Genomic DNA, 16,347 nt, shown 5'->3' with positions numbered 1-16,347 from the left:
CTCTATCCCATGGCATCCACGGCATTTCATCATATTAGAATAATTTTAAATGCACACCTAAGTTAGATGAAACTATTCAATTATAGTTAGCGGTTTCCTGATTAACTGATAATATTGAAATCAAACGATACTATTACTGCGAATTGAAAAAAACAAAATATATTATACAAAGTTATTTATTAGTTTATAAAAGAGTTTGTTCGTTACATCGAGAAGCAAGGCATGGGGAAAATTCCATACAAAAACTTTTATCAGTGAGTGTATAAAATAAGTGTGGCACAAGACCAGTTTGAAGGCTTTCTATCGATCCCTACACTAGTATCAGGAGGTTAAAAACATTGAGATGTAAACCGTACGTGGGTTGTTTTGTGAAGGGTTGAATGTTTACATCTAGATGCGGTAGAGAAACAGATGTGCCCACGGCACGCTCCAGGGCGGTTTTTACTAACTGTAGCAGATATCACAGCTTGTTTCCCTCTTATAGAAATCGCCAGTGATGGCTGCCGAGGGGGCAAAGTCCACATAGTCTGTACTGGGGTAGAAGAACTCTGAGGTTCTGAGGGCATCCAGATGCTCTGCTTCACAGGATGCCCAGTAGCAGACCGGAGGGGTGGCTGGGGAGAAGTGGTTGTCCTGGGAGTGGGAAGGCCAAAGGTGGTGGTATGTGTAACCTTCCTCCGGGAGGCTGTGGGTCAGGGAATCCAGGGAAGGCGGAGAAGTATAATTCTCTGGAGTGTAGGAAGGCGGCTGAGCTGGCGAGTAGCTGCAGTCAAAGGAGCCAGAGAGGCTGGAGGAATCCGAAGGCGATCCTGGAATCTAGAGAAATGAAAACCAGGGAACGAAAAGCTTGGTAACTTAGACAGGATCAAAAGTGTGGATTTAATTGTGCAAAGTGAGAAAATCAGGGGTAAAAATAAGCTTCAAGCTGTCCACTAAATCCTTAGAAGTAATCTCGTTTGCTGACTGCGTGATTTCACGACACTACATCCTATACTCCCCTTTCTTTTCCCCAACAATCAATTGCCTTGCTTCACTGCCTTCCTTTGTTAAAACCATACTTTGCAGGATGTTTTGTTCTTAAACCACACAATCTCACTGTGTCTCGGGTCACCTGCACTTCAGATCCTGCTGCACGCCACAGTGTAAGCTGCAGGTGGCACCTTGGAGGTGTCTCCACACCCTTGACCATGAGAAGCCAGGTAAACACACAAAGGTAAAGACTGAGGCCTCCAGGGCCCATCAAAAACACCCCAAGATAAGAAAACCCATCCTCTGTCACCACTGTATCTCCCCCCTCCCAGCTGCCAAAGACCTAGCACATCTTAAACAAGTTTAAAATCATCAATCTTGGAAGCGGAGCGGACCCCGGGTGTTAGTTCCCCATGCAGACATGCATTCTGTGGAGTTAATTTCCAGTCTTCTCTAAACTCAGTCTTTCCATTATAAAGACTTTTTGACAAACTAAAAGAGAAATGTATTCACATTTCTTCTTAAAAGAAAAAAAAGCCTTACATTTAAAATTTTTAAAAATTACAAATCTCTAAAACATAGAAACAATCTTACTCATTTTAAAGAGAACCTATTTCTGAACATTTGAGATCCATTAAGAACAAAAAATCCAAATTCTTTCAAAGATTAGGACTTTTTGGGTCTTTGTTTGAGGAAAGGTCTCCTGTAGCCTAGGCTGTACTTCCACTCAGCACTTAGCTGAGACTTGCCTTGAACTCCTAATCCTGTCTGTGCCTCCTACATGCTGGGATTAAAGGCATACACCACAGCACTGCCTTACTTTCTCAGCCTTAAATACGTTGCTTTGCTTATGGCAGACCAAACCAGCCAGTTAGTAGAGCCAATTCGGCCCTCAAGTCAGGCCCCATTAGGATATTTGCTATCATGTATATATAGCCTCAATCCATTTTAAGAACATAAAAATCTAAGGGCTATTTTTTTAAACTATTGATTTCCAAATTAACAGTCTTAACTGAGTAGCACAGGGGGACCTTTTTATTGCCAGATATCCATTTACTTGGAAATTATTATAAATGTGTATTCAAAGGTTTATGCCTTTCAAGGTGCCCACACATTGAACTTTAAATGCTTCCCTGACTATTTCCTTGTTGATAACATTTGTAAGCTTTCTCACGAGATGATGCAAACGCTTCTACAAAGCATCTCTACCCCACAGTTAGCAACCATCAGGTTCCAGGAAGGATACAGATGAATTACCAGGCTCTGGTTATAGCAGAAAGGGGCCACTTGACAGCTGTCTGGGAAATAGTGGGGAACACTTGGTGCGGTGTTGAGCAAGGGCTCCGGGATTGTCTCTGTCTGAAGGTAAGACTCAAAGAGCTGGTCGAGGCAGCCTGGACTTTCTTCACAAGAGACACAGGTGGAAAATTCTCGGGGTTGAAAACAACTGGGCGTGGAAGACATTGGTTCTGGTTCAAAATACAGTCCTAGAAGAGAAAGGGAAATGATTTTTGCTGAAAAATTGCAAAGTAGATTTGAAAAGAGTTTTTTTTTTCCTATTTATTTTATTTAGGGGCAAATGGTGATTGACGAAATTCTCTAAAAGTAAACAGTTTAGGAATTCGGGCTGTTTTAGTTGTCTTGGGTTAACCTAAGTACCAGGGAGACATGTCCGATAACACTAAATATGGTCAGGGTAAAATATAAACAATGCGTAGTGGCCTAGCCTTCATCTAAATGTAACATTCAACGGAGAGCACATGCCTCTGCTATTTGGAGTATGGAAGCATTGACATCTTAACTCTATCTGCAGTCCAGGGAGACTTCCCTGAAGCCACAGATGGACTTGCTGGGGGCTTTGGGAAACCTGGTACTATCCTCTTGATTCAGGATTGCTGCTTCCCTAAACTGTTGGTGTAGCAACTTAAATTGCCGAGGAGAGGGTTTTGAGAAATGACATTAATAGTGATGCATACACTAAAACCGGAAGCCTAGAAAGCAGAGTACAAATCGATAGCTCTTTGCTTGGAAGTACAGAACCAAAGTGTCTTATTTGTGGACATGTTAAGAGGAGAGAGTGCAAAGGAAACAAAAGCGATAGCAAGCCAAGGGGAATAATCTGACACAGGTCACCCCCTTTCCAGGATAATAAGAGCAGTCCCCACGTGTGATAATTAGTCTCAAAGGTTCACAGGGGAGAGGTTTAGAGAGAGCCCATTAAAGGGACTTAGAGAATTCGCAGTCTCCTTTCAGGTTAAGCTAAAGTGACGTATTTGGTGGGAACTGCCATAGGCACAGGCTTCCTTCTGTACGACCTCCTTAAATTCTTAGCTGCTGAGTGTTTATGTAATGGAGTTATTCATATTGGGCTGGGGAAACTTACACTTGTTTGAACTGTGTTCTGGGAAGAGAGTTAAGAGTGGGAAGGGAGCCCCTGTCGGCTGGAAGCTAAATGATTAAGAGCAAAGGCATCATTCTGGATATTCTGATCCCAACTCACAGTGCACCAAGAAAAGACAACAAAATTCTGAAACAAACCCTGATTCATAGTGGAGTTGACTTGCTTGGAGACCAGCAACTGGGGACAAATATGAAGGACAAAGTCTTGGGACAGAATAGACAGTACCGGATGAGGGCAAAACTTTGCCTTTCTTTCTTTGCTGGGCTTGCATCTGGAGTCACCTTCTGATTGGTTGGATTCCAATTAAATGGTGGTGCCTCTCTTAACCCCTGAGTCAGGCTCTGAGGGCTTCCGAGATGGACTTTTGCAGGGGGTTGAGGCAACTGGAGAGCTGGTTGTACTGACCTGCAGGCATCGGCGTGCTGGGTTCTGGAAGGTGGATACTGCTGCTTCCTGACAGCTGTCAAGGCAAGAAGAGAAGCTTGAAGCAAAGGGAAGCAGGCGCTGGCTGCAGGTCTGCACAGGGGAGGCTGGGCAGGGGCTTCTCCTTCTGTTCTGCTGCGGGAGTGGGGGGTGAGGTGGGAGGGGTGGGGAAGGGCAAGCACGCTAACTGCAGGTCCACCCTGGGGAGCTGGGCAGGGGCTTCTCCTTCTGCTCTGTTGAGGTAGGTAAGACAGACTCCTTCTTCTAAGAACATGGGGCTTCTTTAAATAAAACCAGCATGATAGTTTAGATTTGATTCTATATTTGCTTATTTGGGGAGTGTATGTTTTTGTTTTTTTTCCTAACATTAAATTCCTTGCTAAAATGTTAAGTGATTAATTTTGATAAAGGTTAATGTAAATAATTTTTGTTACAGAAATATAACAATACAAGAAAACTCAGTAAGCAGCCTTTTTATTAATCAATTTATTTTATAATGAATAAGAATTAACATTTACTTAATCCAACTATGACTTTAGCCAATACATTTCCTCTAGGTTTGTATCTACTACTTGGTTTCTTAGTCCTAGCAATTCATTTCCCCTAGAGAAATTAATAATAATGAGACATTGTTTCTAGATTTGTTAAGTCTGAGATGCTAAAATATTCACATTTATGGCCTTTAAAATATAAAAATAATTTCTTGAAGTAGTATTTAGTGATTCAGAACCTATACACATTTGAGTTCATAGCCAGAACAATTTCAGTTCTTTGCATATTTCAAAAAACTGTTTTCTATACAATTTACTTTTAAAAATTACTGATTCTAAATGCTGAAAATTCCTAAGACTGAGCCTTTTAAGTACTTAAAGTTAAGCAGCTTGCCTTTTACCAGCTGAAAGGACAATTACACTAACCGAGCCATTTGGGATTTTTCTCTTTTAGATTTCAGGCGGTGACTTTAAATTTTAAAGGGACCAGCGAGCACGCGCTGGGTGCTGTTGCTCTGGGCTAGGAAGCTACTCACCACACCTCTCTTGGGCTGCCAGGGATATACTCACTGCTGTCCCCTGAGCCACCTGCAGGCACGGCACAGCCAGCCATGGCTCAAATAGGAGGTGTGCTAATTTTGAAAACGATCCATGGTGTAATGTCATGAACCAGGAAGCTGGAAGCCTTTACCTGCTCTTTATGCAAATATTTGACTGCAGTTTGAGCTGGAGGACTTGGGAGGAATGGGTCTTAAAAAAAAATCTGCTTCATTGTAGGGCTGGTTTTTAACCCCCTGCTTCCCCCATTGGTCTGTTTGCTCGCTTCCTTGTTATCACCCAGAGGTATGTTTACAATATCCTACTTGATATTATCTTTCTAGCCCTCAGTTCACTTTCTATTTTGCTCCAAGAATACAAAGAATAGCTCCTCTCTCTTAGGTTTCAAACAGCACACAAATCCACAATCGACAGTATATAAAAACACATCAGGGGTATTAAGAAACAAAAACAATTAGTGCTAATTTTTTTTTTATCTTTAGATAAATACTAACTTAAGCTTTTCTTTACCTAAAGTAAAAGAAGTGGTGTGTGTGTGTGTGTGTGTGTGTGTGTGTGTGTGTGTGTGTAATTTGATATGGCGGAAATAACTTTTTAAAATTAAATGTACCAGCCTGACACATATAGTTTCTTCTGGTCACTAGAGGCTGGGGTCATCTAGCTCTGTCTGTAACCACCATTCATGATGGCTCTCTTAAAATTTCAGCTACTGCTCTGACTTCATAGCAAAAATCAAAACAGACTTATTTTTGTTTTGCAATATTTGGCACAATAAATTCTCTCCTTGGATAACTGTTTCTCAGAGACACCCTTTAACACAGAATGGATTGGATACAGTCTCTGTTAAACTAGGAAGATCTGCATGGAACAGGCACACATTATTCTCCCTGGGATGGTAACTAACACCCTTGCTGACTTAGTACACTGTTGGAGAAGCCCCAGAATCTGACATCTTTCTCATTGCTCTCAGAAAGAGATTTCACGTCTGGGTCTCCTACTGCAGCGCTATATTCATTACTCAAGTGCTGGAAAGGGCAGGGATGAGTGAGAAATTCCTAAGAAGCAGAGTAGAGACTATTCTAGCAAGCAGTGTATGTTCTTGATAGACATTGCTTTTGAAATCCCTCTTCATTCTCAGAGGGAACTCAGAAATGTCAAATCAGAACTCTCTTAGGACCGGAACCTGGTATTGCTAAGGAGCCCACAGTGGTCACACCAGCTATGAGGATCGAACAGGGACAGTATTGCTTTGCCCAGATGGGATAGACGCTCTCGGTACAGCCGAAGCAGAGCTCTGCCAAGTACAAAGGCTCCCTGCTGAAAGACTGTGTTTTATTGTAAACACCTTGGTGGGTTGATCTTTGTCTGCAAAAGCCCTTTCCAGCTCCCTTCTCCCTAGTTTTATTCATGGTATAGCTATGAACCATCGAGGTTATTAAACTCCCGCTTAGTATGATGAGTTCAGAGAGGCAAGGCTGAAAAATAAGACCACCTCGTCTCTGCCTTGAGCCTGTTGTCAACTTCAAGACTTCGCTGTCATGGAGGAACACAGATTTCTGCTCTGTTTATGTCATCTGCTCATTACAACCAATGAAATAATAAATATATAAGAGTGCTTTAAAAAAGAACACTGCAAATCTCCCTTTGCAATGTAAGGGAGCCACCTGGAATTCTGCAAACGGAGAGAACTAATCTTTCTAGCTCTATATACCAAATTCACAGCAAATATACTTGAACTCTAAGTTCTGAGCCAGGGGTATACTATACATTAGTGTGTTCTGGCTATCCACCCTTGGTTGGAATTTTCTTTCCCAAATAATATCTGTTGTGCACTCACTGTGGAGAATTCTGTTCTAAGTACTTATACAGCCTTATTAGCTTTCGGCTAAAAGATGAGGGGAATTGACAAAAGAGAGTAAGTTCATGTGCAGGGGGCATGAGCCACAGTCACCGAGAACTAACCCCAGTTCCTCTGGCTCAGAAACCTATGTCACCATTTCTCCACAGTGTCTCCCTCCAATTGCTGGAGGAGCCAAAGTCCCCTCCATGAAGTTTTCCTTGGAACACGAACAGCCCCACATGGAGACGAGGACCTGTGGTAACTGACACATGTGATTGGAGTCCTAGCTGTCTGATCCTCTTTCCACACCCACACGTGGCTGCCCACGAGCAATAACAGTATCCTGTGCCCGAGGCCCTTAAGACTGAACTTCTTGCTGGTGGAGGAGCACACCTAGTGTACATGGTTCGGCAGCTGCCCTGTGCACTCTGGTAGTGTATTGTAAGTGGCAGGGTACCCCATGGTTTCTCAGACCAGTTTTGTAACAGTTCTGTGTATTTTTAGAGACAGGGTCCTTTTCTTCTGGAGACTTCCAGTGACTGGTGATTTTTTTTTTTTTCACAAAAATGACCTCAGAGTCTAAGTTACAGAGAAGCTAGGTGGGTTTCTGGGAGAGATTTTTCTATGAGTTTGTGCGGGCTGTATCTTAACACTGTAACAACGTACTTACCTGCTGGCTGCCTCTCTCCCTTGCAGAGGACCAACAAGCCTTCCACACTCAACTACCAACAGTGAGCGATGAGCCTCCCACAACCCTGAGCCCTACACCATGTCCCACATGATTTGTGACTGCCTGTGGTAACCTGGGAAGAGAAGTTGTAAGGATCCCTGAGCAGGGCTGTGCTTGTGGGCGGCTTCTACATCTTCCCAGACACAGGGCTAAAGGAAGCCAACCGGGGCCTGGGGGTGGGGGAGGGGTTGTGCTTACGGTTGCCCCCGAGGTGGCCTGATGTGCCCTTCTTTGCTGCAGTAGCTCTTTCACCGTCATCTTCACTCGGACACCTTGATACACCTTCGGTTTTTCTGCAAGGAGAGGCAACCGGGTGAATATGGTCAACCCCAAAGTTTGTGTATCTAGGGGTATAGCGAGGGTCCCGTTGTTAAGGCTAGGTTACCCATGGCCGAGTTTCTTCTACCTTGCAGAACACAAAGAGAGTGAGAGAGAGAAAGGGAGGGAGGGAGGGAGGGAGGGAGGGAGGAAGGAAGGAGAGAGAGAGAGAGAGAGAGAGAGAGAGAGAGAGAGAGAGAGAGAGAGAGAGAGAGAGAGAGAGAACTCTCCCGAACTTGAAAAGGTGCAGACAAGCTTCAGGGTCTTAGTGGGAACAGTTCCCATGGGCATCTGAGAATCTAAGAAGTCATTCACCCCTGGCTGGGCCTCATTCTTAGTTCAGCACAAGTTGTGCTGTTCTGGAATGTGGAGGCAGGTTCAGCAAGCCTACTATTTTGGCTAAGACAGTAAAATCTGGGGTTCTGACTGAGCTTGTGGACCTGGGGGAGCTCTCTGATTCATAGCAACTGACCTCCCATACCGCATCATAATGTGAGGTACATATTGTGAGACCTCCTCTGCCCCCACTGTATTCCTCCATCAGGCCAGACATGGCTTCTGGGGAGGTACAGCCGTTAGTTGTGGTGCCCTTGGTCTGGAATTCCCCCCCTCCCCACGACAAGCAACAGGGGTCTGAGCAGCCTGTCCAGACCCTGTGAGGTACTTTGGAGTGACCCCCAGAAAATGGGCCAAGCCCAGAGAATTTCCTCTTGTCAGCCCTTTTCTTTTTCTAATTCCCCTTCTTTCTCATCCCTTTTCTCCTTCCATTCTCGGACCCTGTAGCTCTCTTTCCACTCCTTCGGTTTCTGGGACAGGTACTTCTCAGAGAACTGGGCTGTGGAGATTTCTCCAGCAAGAGCTGCAGTTCTGAGTAAAGGCATCCCGAGGCTCCCTAGGACCGCGCAGTCGCCTGGAGGCCGCCCTCCGGAAGGGGCCGCCCCTGAGCCCGCAGAGCTGGGCCGGGTGGCCTGGGAGAGCCCAAGTGGCCCGCCGCGCTAGGCGGGGGTCGGCTGGGAGGGACCTGTGACAGCCTGGGTGCAGAGCGCAGTGAGTAGGTCTGGCTGGTTGTTAGGCCAGGTTAGACCGGGTAGATGCCCTTTCCAAGCGGGGTTTGTCGAAGAAGTCCAGGGTGACTCCCGCCTCGACCTTGACCCAAGAGCAAGCGCTTGGGAGCAGCACGGGGAGGGGTGGAGCGCAGTGGTCCCTGGCCTGGGTATCTGGCGGCGACAATGCCAGGCCACCAGCGCCTCGCCTGGTTAGTGCTGGGACCGCGGCTGGACAGCTGGGAGACCCCCACCCACGAGCCAGATCTGAGAGCTAGGATCCCACAGGAAAGCCTTTGCGCGATTCTTCTTCCCGATCCTGGGAATCGGATGTCCCGCCGCAGTGCCAGGGCGCGCCCTCTCCGCTCCGGTCTCCTTCCCCCATCTCCCCCACCCCCATCCCCACTGCCTGGCTTGGCTCCGGGGATCTGTAGGCTGCGAGCGCTGCCTTGGGGGTCTACGCGGAGACAGCCCCAGCCCAGCTCCCTGCCGAATGCGTTCTTGCTCCAGTCCCGGGCTCACGGTGAGCCTCTAGCTCCCCCCGCCGCCGCTTCTGGGCGCACATGATCCGAGCCTGCAATTCCCAGGACGCCAAGGTGGAAAAGTGAAGGGGCAAGCAGAGGCCTGGGGTACGCGATTGTCCTGCACAACCAGGTGGGCCTTTGGGCCTCTGCCCTTACCCAGCGGGAGCCGACACAACGGGCCCGCGCCCTCTCTGGATCCATGCCCGGCCCTGACTATCCTGCTCTGACTCTGTGACTCTCTGTTATACGCAGGAAAAGCAGAGGAAATACACCGGATCCAAGTGCCCCTGGCCCTCATGACCCGACCCCTGGAGAAGCAGTCGAGTTACCCGACATCGTGGTCAGCAGGAGCTGGGCTGGAAACTGGATGCTGCAGCTGCAGAGACTCAGCACCTAGGAGGGCTCCTGTGCAGGGAGAAAGGCAGAGATGCGACATTTTTAAAGTTTCACAAAACACGAGGCAGCACCCAGGTCCCTGGAGCAGGAGATACACAGAATTAATGTTTTATACCTTCGGGTATAGGTTTGAGTTTTTCCCCCCTCATGCCAAGTATTTAAAACCTCTAGAAACCCATGATTTGACAATCAATGATTGCGCGATACTTTCAATTTGAATATTCAAAGGCTTAACAAAATGGCCTATCTTCTGCAGAAATCCTGCACACAGGCACCCCACAGAGAGTCCAGAGAAACAGGGAGTGAGGTGTCTTTGGGTCCTGACCCCTGCTTTTTTCCCATTTTAAACATTTTGTCCACCTTCCCACAGACAGAGCAGGTGTCCTCAAAGATGCTCCCTGTTCCTGCCACAAAAGCAGTCCAGAAACCCCCACTGACCTAGGCTGCTCCTCTGGGATCACCTGAGCCAGGATGGCTAGCCACAAGGATTCTCACTTGTCCAATCTGCATTTTAAGGGAGAAATCTCAGGTTTTGGAAAGTGAACATGGCAGCAAGTGGGTGTGGCAAAGCAAAGGGCCCTTTGGGCCCAGGTTGCAGGCCAGAGGACAGCAGAGGCCTAAGCTTTGCACTTCGTATTCCTCTGGGCCTGCTTGGCCTCTGTTGGCCTTTCCTTTCTACCCATCTTCCCTCGGGCTAGGCCGCAGACACTGGGCTTCCAACAAGAAGTCCGTGTGTACCAGTGCTCTCTCTGCTCCTAGGAGAGCTGTGGATCATCACTGCTGCCCTTGATCTGCGAGATTTCTCCAGGCCGGGATTGCATCACTGCTCTGGGGCATTCCATATTCTTATTTTTTCTTCTTTCTCTTCCTCTGCACCCCAGTCTTTGGTAGGGAGTTGTGGAGTCTGAGCTGCCTCACCGGACCCCCTCACAGGGAGCTTGGGCCTGTGCTGATAGGTATTTTGCGAGCACTGCCTGAGTTGCTCTCTGACCTGTGAACAATGGGAGAGACTGGAGTGATGCAGAAGGCCAGGCAAAGTCTTCACAGAGAGACAGAACCGTCCCCTTTGCAAACAACTAGGTGTTTCTAGGAATGCAGATAAAGTGATAGTACGGGTTTCTATTCTTTGATCCCTGAGTTTTCAGAAATGAAAAAAAAGTAAGCTTTAGCTTCAAAGACCTTTAGAAAAATATCTGAAAAAGTAAAATGTATCAAATGCAGTATATTAGATAAAGGGTAAAACAAACAGCTCAGCTAAAGGGTCAATGTATCAAATGCAGTATATTAGCTATAGGGTATAACAGCTCAGCTAATGGGTCAATGTATCAAATGCAGTGTATTAGCTATAGGGTATAACAAACAGCTCAGGTAAGGGATCAGTGTATCAAATGCAGTGTATTAGCTATAGGGTGTAACAGCTCAGCTAAAGGGACAATGTATCAGATGCAGTGTATTAGCTATAGGGTATAACAAACAGCTCAGGTAAGGGATCAGTGTATCAAATGCAGTGTATTAGCTATAGGGTGAAACAGCTCAGCTAAAGGGACAATGTATCAGATGCAGTGTATTAGCTATAGGGTATAACAAACAGCTCAGGTAAGGGATCAGTGTATCAAATGCAGTGTATTAGCTATAGGGTGTAACAGCTCAGCTAAAGGGACAATGTATCAAATGCAGTGTATTAGCTATAGGGTATAACAGCTCAGCTAAAGGAACAATGTATCAGATGCAGTGTATTAGCTATAGGGTATAACAAACAGCTCAGGTAAGGGGTCAGTGTATCAAATGCAGTGTATTAGCTATAGGGTATAACAGCTCAGCTAAAGGGACAATGTATCAAATGCAGTGTATTAGCTATAGGGTATAACAAACAGCTCAGCTAAAGGGTCTCTGGGGATAATAAAAGCATCATGGGTAGAAATGTCTGTCAGGCAGGTGGAGCCACATATGTGGGAGAGGATCAAGGCTGGGTACACTCGAGGCAGCACCTGGTGGTGGAGGGTAGGGTGAGGTGTGGCTGTATTCGGTCCAGCTGGTGTATATCAGCCACTGGAGCCTATTTCTGCAAAGCCAGGCCTAAGGACCAGACCAGGGAAGGACCCAGGACGGAGAGAAATTCCCTCCTTGGTACCACTTCCTTCTTCCATGCAGCGTTTCCCTTTGCTCCCCCCACCAAAAAAAAATCTTGGTTTTATTTTTGGCTTTCTTTTAAGAAGCTTTCCTTTTTGTCTTTTTTGCTTTTTTTGTTTATTCTCCCCCATATTTTCTATTCCTCATTTTCTCCCTGTTTATTTCTTCATTCCCTGTCTTCTTGTCTCTCTATGGTTCTATATGTGCCTCTCTTTCCCCTGTTCTGGAGTGCTGTCTCATTCTTTCAGACTAAATATTCTTCCTCAGCTCTCCACTCACACAGGAATGGGCTGAGGAGGCCTGAGGTCGCAGTTCTCCCTTGGCAACGTCTGGGACTGGGTTCTCAGAGAGAACATAGGCTTGGAGATGCAGGCTCCTTTAAAGCCTGAGGTCTACAGAGACAACAAAGAGCAAAGAAATCTGCACCTTTTCTCCCAGAAGCCTTTGCTTGCTCCACAGATGTGGGTTGATGCTGTCCCCGAGAGTGAGAGTGTGGCGCTGTTGCTGCCAAGCAACTATAGAAAACTGTTTCCCCAGGCCTGTTTTGAGAATCTTCCCCCGTCATCTATACTACAGGTCAATCCGACATTAAGGAGTTTTGATTCTTGTTACTTTAACTGAAAAACCTCAGATAGCCATTTCAGAGCCAAAAGCCATGTTTGAGGAGGCAAGAGACAATACTTTCTCAGTGGAGCTATGTTTCATCTTGTGTGTAACCTAGAGAAACCAGCCTTTTTTTTTTTTTGCCCTGAGATTCCAAATGCCTGTAGAACTGGGTACCCTTCTTGCTTGCTTGATTGATCGCTCATTCATTCATTCATTCATTCATTCATTCATTCATTCATTCATTCATTTTGATGTTGAGATAGAATCCAGGGCATGCTGGGTAAAGCACTCTACAACTGAACTGCATTCCCAGCCCATGGGAGATTAAAGTTCTCATCTGTTGTTACTGGGTGCTAGACCTGTGTTGTGTAGTATTCCCACTGTACAGTTGAAGAAGCTGATTTAGAGGGATGGCCATCTTGCCAAGTTTAGCAAGCACATAGATGAGAGAACTGGGGTTCAAACTTTTGTTAGGTCTCACCCCAAAGTCCTTGCCACATTATCATTTTGTCCAAGGAACTTAAGACTGCAGCATATTGATGTGAGAACATTCTAGAAACATAGAGCCCAGAAGAAGCAACTGGCTGGAGGTGAAGACAAACTGTTCATTATGCTGACTGTGGACCCTCTTTCTGGGGGCTTGTTGTTCTAGGATGTCTTCCCCGAAGTCCCATCAACTCCTTTGAGGTTGTAATAAAACAATTGTGGGTCTGTCTGATGGGCTGTCACAGGCTCCTTTGCTTTTAACACAGTGTCTTGATGTTGAGTGTTGGAAGGGGTCTTGACATGCTCAGAGGGACTGACATCTTGGCCAGTGGCTGTCTAGCTTGTAGCTCCATTGCTGGATCATAGAAAAACTGTTTGGAGGAGATGGGTGTCACTATTGTAAGGCCATTATTGAAATCCTTTAAATATGGTGATGAGTGATTGATCCATAATCCAAGTAGGTGTTCCTTGCGCACACGGTGTATACCAGCGTGGTAATGAGTACCGGAACATAAAGATAAGTAAACTTTGGTTTCTGCCAGCAATGGCTCTATTCTGCCACATGCATACTACTGTTTTCCTATCGTGGGTTCATTTACAGATATTCACTTACCATTTATTCCACAACCATATGTTGATTTCTCCAATCAGTCCAGTGCTTGCTTTCCACTCAAGCCTTCTTTCCTTGAAGCCACTGTCCGTAGTTTCCCCTGTTCTTTATAAATCAGCTTTTCAGTTCTTTGCTTTTCCATGCCGCAAGTTCAAAAATCCTTTAGTTCATCTCTGACCTTTGTAAAGTCAGTCAGCAGCCCCTGGAGTGGATAGGTGGATATTTTTAATGTGTAAAGTATCGATGGGCTTTTGTATGCCAATGACACTGCACACAACCATGCCTTTCCCTCAAAGCAGATTTTATTAAACTTAGGCATGTTCGTATTAACAAGACCTTCGGGATAAGGGAAGGTGTGCTTCCTTCCTTTCAGATTTGACTATAGCCCTTTAGTAATGCAAAGTTCTTTTGTCACCCCGATGCTGGGACACTGTTACCGAATGTTGTGGGAAATATCAAGTTCCCCAAAGTTGAATCTATTGAAGAAACAAGTATTCATTGGTCCTTAGGGTACACGTTTGGTCCATGTGAAAATGACCGAGAAGGCTAGTAGACGGAGGATATAGAAGATTTTGTACACAGTCAGTTTCTCCTCATAGCATATATTCAGAATTCAGTTTTTTCTTTAAGAAAAACTTATGATGAATCAGCCTTTGATCATTTATTATTTAGGCAAGAAAAGTACCATAACATACTGCTTAGAAAGTTTCTGTTTTTCTTGAAACATTTTTATTGTATCGTATTCCTAACATATGAAAGTGTACAGAGAATACTGTCATGAAAACCTGTGCATATATCACCAAGGTTGAGGAATAAAATGGCTGAGTGATCATACATTTATGAATTGCTAAGCATTAGATCTTCTGAATTATTCCAGTCATGATAGTTGGTTAGGGGAAAACTCATTTTTCTTAATATAAAAGGTCTAATACCTTGGTATTATTTGTTTGGACTACAGTTTTTCCTTTTGGAATGTGTAACTTTTTTTTCCTGTTCTTTCTTGTAATCTAATGACAATGCACTATATTTTGTAAATCTGTAAGTTTTGTTTTATCAGAAGTTATTGTTAAAAGATATTTATGTTATCACATATCTAAATTGACATGAGGCCAATGTTTGTGAGTATTGAAAATGTATTATTATTTACTTTGACCTTAAATAATAAATTTATTATTAAGTTTCTGATTTATTGTGTTTGTTTTAATCATACCAGAGATATTAAACCCCAAACAAATAATCTATATGTCATCTTAGAACTATCTCATAGTACACATGATTATTAAATGATGCACACATATATATATATATATATATATATATATTTCACCAATGTGTTTTGTACTACTTCAAAAGTTCATCAATTTTCCTTCTTAAAAATATTTCAAGATACTTAATCACCCATCCTTAGAATGTGCCCACAAATGCTTAATATTCATCCATGGTCAACTTGTTTTAGAGAGCTATCATCCACAGAGTCAGGGGCTAAATAGCTGTTCATCTTCATAGTGGTTTTATTTCCATCTAAGCAAGGTCTACTGAGAGCCTGCAGCATCCTCGCCCTAAGCCAAACGCTAGGGATGCCAAGTGAGCCGTCGACGCGTCCTCCACTTTCTTGATGATCACTCTTTCTCCAAAGTGTAGGAGTTTGCACCTTGTCTTTCTAGTGTCAGTGGTTAGTGAACATATTGTATAAGATGAGCAGTGTGACAATGGCTTGGACAGAGAGGGCACTTGAGGCAGAACCCAGTGGTTGAACCTAAAATTAATTTTGGCGAGTCGCTATAATATCATTAGAATGCAGTGTGACTTAAACCTTGGAACCAGTTATTATTTTGGTACCTTAACTACAAGTGGTTTTGTTTTTGACTGTATATTTATATTTACATATAGGAAAAAGTCGATTTTCAGATACTCTTCTGTGTATCTGCATCTCTGTATGCAGGTACGGAGCTTACTGTTGAGGTTACTCTTCCCCTTGGTGAACTTTCCCCTCTGTGGACTTGCTTTTGGGGGCACTTCATGACTATCATACCATTACACTATTAACTCATCCGTGGAAAGCCATAATGATCACTTAAAAGTACTTATTAAATAAACAATGTAAAGATGTGGTTTTCTTCTCTCTTTCTTTGGGGTTTGAATTACATTGTCAGAGAAATACAAACACTTTTAGTAACGTGCTCTGTCTGCTCCCAGTGATTCATGGGGTGGTTTTCTACAAATGCAGGCTCTGCATAGGCAGATTTTAAGTTTCACTTAACAATTTTATTCCATGCATTTTTTTTGTGTGTGTGGGTGTGTGCATCTGGGGTGTGTGTGTACGTCATAGTACGTGTGTGGTCAGAGAATACCTTCTAGGAGTCAGCTCTCACCTCCTACTGTGTAGGACCTGGGATTAGAACTCAGGTCAGCAGGCTTCACTTGCTAAGCCTTACTGCTGCTCGGTAAATTTCATCTTTGATTTCCGGTATTTTCTTAAATGGGTTGAACTTGGCACCACCATTTTTACCTATTTAAAATGTAAATATGTCCAAAGTCCTGGCAAGACCCAAAAGAGTTGGTATTATCAGAGAGGCTCATAGTTTTCTTTGGTTTTTCCGCAAGAGGTAATGAGTCAGAAGGCATCAGGTTTGAGGCGGGAGAGAGAGAGAGAAGAATGTGTTTTTCCCACATTATGGTATTGTGCAAGCAAAGGTGTGGCTAATAGCCACATGCTGAATAGAAAATAGTGTCGGGAAATGTGATTAATATATATAACTTTGTAGTTTGCTATAACTTTGTAGTTTGTTTCTATTTTTTAATAAGACATTTCAAAAACAATA

At 44.3% G+C, this 16,347-nt stretch overlaps 1 protein-coding gene and 1 long non-coding RNA gene across 4 annotated transcripts; one reads left to right on the top strand and one right to left on the bottom strand.

The window, feature by feature from the left end:
- Positions 1-211: 211 nt before the first annotated feature.
- Pou2af3 (POU class 2 homeobox associating factor 3) lies at positions 212-9,145 on the bottom strand. 3 transcript variants are annotated; one of them, XM_075965918.1, is made up of 5 exons: positions 9,060-9,145; positions 7,611-7,705; positions 3,776-3,830; positions 2,227-2,456; positions 212-816 (listed from the first exon to the last, which is right to left on the bottom strand). In XM_075965918.1, exons 2-5 carry the CDS (start codon positions 7,668-7,670, stop codon positions 445-447), a joined length of 717 nt encoding a protein of 238 aa, XP_075822033.1. In that variant the 5' UTR covers positions 7,671-7,705; positions 9,060-9,145; the 3' UTR covers positions 212-444. The 3 variants fall into 3 exon arrangements, with proteins under 3 accessions (XP_075822033.1, XP_075822034.1, XP_075822035.1); XM_075965919.1 differs by lacking the exons at positions 7,611-7,705; positions 9,060-9,145 and adding an exon at positions 4,855-4,927; XM_075965920.1 differs by lacking the exons at positions 3,776-3,830; positions 7,611-7,705; positions 9,060-9,145 and adding an exon at positions 3,508-3,537.
- Positions 9,146-9,147: 2 nt separating this feature from the next.
- On the top strand, positions 9,148-14,709 carry LOC142846076 (uncharacterized). Its single transcript, XR_012910022.1, has 3 exons — positions 9,148-9,427; positions 9,550-11,043; positions 11,385-14,709. It is a non-coding gene; the product is annotated as an uncharacterized LOC142846076 (long non-coding RNA).
- Positions 14,710-16,347: the final 1,638 nt, after the last annotated feature.

Source organism: Microtus pennsylvanicus, chromosome 3, assembly GCF_037038515.1.
Source record: "Microtus pennsylvanicus isolate mMicPen1 chromosome 3, mMicPen1.hap1, whole genome shotgun sequence".
Lineage (NCBI taxonomy): Eukaryota > Metazoa > Chordata > Mammalia > Rodentia > Cricetidae > Microtus > Microtus pennsylvanicus.
This window is presented reverse-complemented; position numbering and strand designations above follow the sequence as displayed.